Here is a 4614-nt window from a genome sequence, read left to right as displayed (position 1 = left end):
GTTGAGAAGAAAATACTGTACTTTCGACTCACTACATTTACTGTGCAATTTTAGTTACTTTTCAAATTCAGATTGTTAAAGAAAATAAGATCGTATAATAAAACTGTTATGTATGATTATGAACTAAGTGTTTAAAGTACTCTGTCTTCTTAGTGGAGTGGTCTACCTGTAGCCTAAGTTGACTGTGCTCTCCTCACTCAGAGCAAATATCGCTTCAGGCAAAAACCACTTTCTGTACAGACTTCCACTGTATTCCAAAGAAAGGCCCACCAGAATGACCCCAAGTTAAGACTTGTATATGTTTATATAGCATTCAGCATAACAAATGCACAAATTGGTACAATTTGGCAGTTTAAAGAACAAAGACATTACACATGAACATAATGTGAACAAAAATCAAAGTAACTGTCACTATACCTCAGCTGTGATGAAACTGCCAGCTGATCCTCTTACCTGTAAACTCCAAAGCCAGTGAAGTGAATACAAGGAACAAAATATATTAGTAGTCAAATCTCTTTCATACTGGAACCACATGTTTACTCAGCAGTACAATTTCAGACAAATGCATACAAAACTGATTTTTACTGAGAAATGTCTGCTCTGGTAGATTTGGTCATTGTGTGCACCACTACCTGGATTTACAGCTTTGGATTGAGTTGTACGCTCATGTACAAACTGCAGCAAAACTAAAAAAAAAAAGGCACTTACAGCTTTAAGGATCATACCGCCATTTGAAAGCAAAAATATCCAAGAGGCGTCGGTAAACTGAGCAGCAATTTTATATATATATGATAAATATTACATATCGAAAATAAATAACGTTCTAGTCGATGGTTTGACAGCAGTGATTTCCGAGCTGTCGGCCTGAAGGAAACGACATCATCATGTGCATAAATATTTGGCTCAACTGTTCGAGGTCACCTCTTCAGATTCGCCCTCCTCAGGCTCCTCACCAGCAGCTGGAGGAGGGCTTGCATATGCCCAGGTACTTTCTGCAGCTTTCTGGCAGAGCAGAGAGCCAAGCCTTCATAGTGCTGTCTCAAAGATGACCAAGTTACCATCTGCTGTTTCTGCATGTCCGTTTGATATCTTGGCGCAGCTGCTGTTCTCATAAGCCTGAAAACAATATTTGCTGATGTTCATTTTGCTTAAGAAAAAGAGATGATGTACGTTTTAGAAAGCCACAAAGTACGTGTGTTCAAGAGTAGTACTCACATGTTTAGCCAGCTCTAGCAGAGCAGCTGCTTCCTGCTTGCCAGTCTGCTGCACCATCTTATAAAAAATGCCATCTGGATCTTGAAGCAGGGTGTAAGGATCATCGTAGGCGGTGATTTTCCCTGCATCGAGTACCTGGAGCCAGAAGCACATTAAATTATTGCTGAGTTGTATTATGTGTTGATTTCATCTGGTATCTGCCGCTGAAGTTCACTGCAAACCTTAGGACAAAGCTTTGTGGCGTGTGTCAGGTGGGGTTGGGATTGGCTAGTGTCACTGCCAAAACACGAGAACAAAGTAAATGGTCTTATACTTGTACAGCGCTTTTCTATGCTTTACAGCACACTCAAAGCGCTTTCGCACTACTTGGCCATTCACCCATTCACACTCCCAAATGCTCACACATTCACACACCGGTGTCATCACCGGGAGCAACTGGGGGTTCACTGTCTTGCTCCAGGACACTCTGACATGTGGACTGGACAAACCAGGAATTGAACCAATCCGCTCTAACTCCTCAGCCACAGCCAAAGTGATATGGCCTTTGTTGTACATGGGGAGAATGCAACTATAAGTGCTTTACTGTACTATGATACTTTTCTCATGGCATATTACACCAGCTGTTGTAACAAATATGTCATGTCATGAAAAAAATCATCAAAGTATATTATGTCATAAAGTATATTCCCAGTATTCCAATTCAATTCAATGGGAAAGTGTGTCCAAACCTTTAACTGCTGTTCTTTTTGCCTATTATTTCTAGCAAGGTGTACCTAATAAACTGGCAGCTATCAGCATACAAATGACAGTTGTCTGACCTGTCTGTGCACACAACTCTGTGGAAACCCTGCCTAGGAAAGTAGTGACAGGTTTCACCTGCACTGCGTACATCATGAGTATGAAGCCTGGCGTCTAAAAGTCCAATTGGTACTAAGTCCGCTGTGGGCTGATAGCAAGAGCACTCACGAGTATCCTGTCGCTGTCTATGATGGTGTTGAGACGATGAGCGATGGTGAGCACGGTGCATTCCTGGAACTTCTCCCGTATGGTTTTCTGGATCAGTTCGTCTGTCCTGCACAGAGGAGCACATGCTTCTGACAAACTGAGTGTATGAGTCCTCGTGTTTGTATAGGCCATCATCTGAGATGAAGTACACATGATCTAGCATGTTTTGTCAACATCACTGGTCCGACAAGCTAAGCAATGTCAGCGGTACCTGGGATCCACGTTGGCTGTGGCCTCATCGATGATGAGGATGCGGTTCTTCCTCAGTATGGCTCGGGCCAAACACACCAGCTGTCTCTGACCCACACTGAAGTTGGAGCCAGACTCGGCCAGAACCGTCTCCAGCTTGGCAGGCAGCTCCTCCACCACAGACTTCAGCTGCACCTGTGTGCAACACGGCGACAGAGAACTGTATTAATAATAGTGCAAGCATGCATTATGATGAATTTCCTGTCAAGAGGAACATCAGAACAGCCTGTGCAGCGGCGTTCGTTGTTGGAGCCAGTTCTGACATAGTGAGAGTGATGCTGCTGACCTCTTGCAGAGCGTTCCACAGTTGCTCATCTGTATGTTGGTTAAAAGGGTCCAGGTTCTTCCTCACGGAGCCAGTAAACAGCACCGGGTCCTTTACAACAAAAGGGAGGAAGGGTTCTGGTTAGACAACGAGAGGTCATGTTTGATTCGCCGCAGGACATGTTTGAGTGACTGCATCCCAATGGAGAGGAAAGAACTGCTAGACATTGCTAAAGCAAAATACAATATTAACACCGGGCAATCAAACTAAAGCTTTGATACCTATAACTGATGATCCAGCTTTAAAAGCAGCAATGGCAGCAAAGAGATTCTACACTCCCTGTGTTAGTGAACATTACTGTTCTTTCTAGCCTGACACAACAAAGCACCCTAATCATAAATTTTGTGGCACATGAAACTTTCTGCTTTGCTGGGTGATTTTCTGCACAAAACTCAACAAAACAAAGAACTACCACCCAGCATGGCAAGGATCAAAGACAAGTTTCTTTAGAGTAAACGGCTGTAAAAGTCAGTCTATGGTTACCTGTGGAATGATGGACATCTTCTGGCGCAGGTCATGGAGGCCGATCTCCGACGTCACAACTCCGTCGATGTAGATCTTTCCCTGAGGCTCCGACAAGCGGAACAGAGCTGAAACCAGGGAGCTTTTCCCAGCACCCGTTCTACCCACAATACCGACCTGACATACAGGAAACAAAAACCTGGTTCAAAACATCAGCTTCGGTTTAACATTGAGTCGCACAAATGCTACGTGGTGCTCTGAAAGCAAACAGGTCTGACCTTCTCTTTGGGTCTGAACACTGCTCTCAGGTCTTTCAGCACCGGTGGTCCATCAGCGCTGTAGGAGAAGCTGACCCGGTCAAAGGTCACCAGGCCTTTGCTTGGCCAATCGGGAGGGGGACGTTTCTGGGTCTCCCAGGGTGCTTCACTTTCCAGTTCAGTGTACTCGACCACTCTCTCCACTGAGGTCATCTGAAGACAGTAGGAATGCACTGTTAATGACACACTGCACACTAATAGACTGAAGCATGTCACCTGGAGGACAAACATGTACCTGATGAAAATATTTTTACACAGAGGGCTTTAATAATGTAACAACAAAATCATCTCAATTTCTGAGTGGGCTGACAAGTTCCTGAATTATATGAATCTCACACTGTAAAATTCTAAACAATGTAACACAGTGTTTAGTATTGGATATACTGAGGCTTTGTGAATCAATATGAAACAGACAAACATGGCGCCATCTGCTGGTCATCCTGCGGATACTGCATGTGTATGGCTGGAACAAATGACAATGCGCAAGCAGTTAGTCAGAATGAAAGTGGTCCAAAAGGTTTAATTATTGTTATTTTGTTCAATAAGGCTAGTATTATGAAACTGATCACTTTAAAACCGATTCTACGATATTTTGGCTCTGAAAAGTCGACAGTGCCGAGCCTTCTGCTTCAAGCACAACATCATGAAAATTGGCACTTTGAGATGTTGAAGGGACAGACAGTTATTTGTGATTCTAACTCATGATTAAATGTTTAAATACAATAAATACGTATACACGATAAAAATAAATAAATATATAATTAAAATCAAATGTCCATCAGTGCACATGGCACCAGGACACCCTAGGCCGGAGGTCGATGATTGACTTTGTGGTTGTTTCATCTGACCTCCGGCCGTATGTCTTGGACACTCGGGTGAAGAGAGGGGCGGAGCTGTCAACTGATCACCACCTGGTGGTGAGCTGGATCCGATGGCGGGGGAGGAAGCTGGACAGACTCGGCAGACCCAAACGTATTGTGAGGGTCTGTTGGGAACGTTTAGCAGAATCCCCTGTCAGAGAGATCTTCAACTCCCGCCTCC

General features: G+C 43.9%; 1 protein-coding gene across 1 annotated transcript in view; it reads right to left on the bottom strand.

The window, feature by feature from the left end:
• Positions 1–284: 284 nt before the first annotated feature.
• LOC109952600 (multidrug resistance-associated protein 4-like) overlaps positions 285–4614 on the bottom strand; it is a 50161-nt gene continuing 45831 nt past the window's right edge. Inside the window, 7 exon segments of the mRNA XM_020587757.1 lie at positions 285–1116; positions 1216–1350; positions 2182–2287; positions 2432–2604; positions 2756–2845; positions 3278–3433; positions 3535–3726. Coding sequence (XP_020443413.1) covers positions 1027–1116; positions 1216–1350; positions 2182–2287; positions 2432–2604; positions 2756–2845; positions 3278–3433; positions 3535–3726 — 942 coding nt within the window. The 3' untranslated portion in view covers positions 285–1026.

Source organism: Monopterus albus, unplaced genomic scaffold, assembly GCF_001952655.1.
Source record: "Monopterus albus unplaced genomic scaffold, M_albus_1.0 scaffold478.1, whole genome shotgun sequence".
Taxonomy (NCBI): domain Eukaryota; kingdom Metazoa; phylum Chordata; class Actinopteri; order Synbranchiformes; family Synbranchidae; genus Monopterus; species Monopterus albus.
This window is presented reverse-complemented; position numbering and strand designations above follow the sequence as displayed.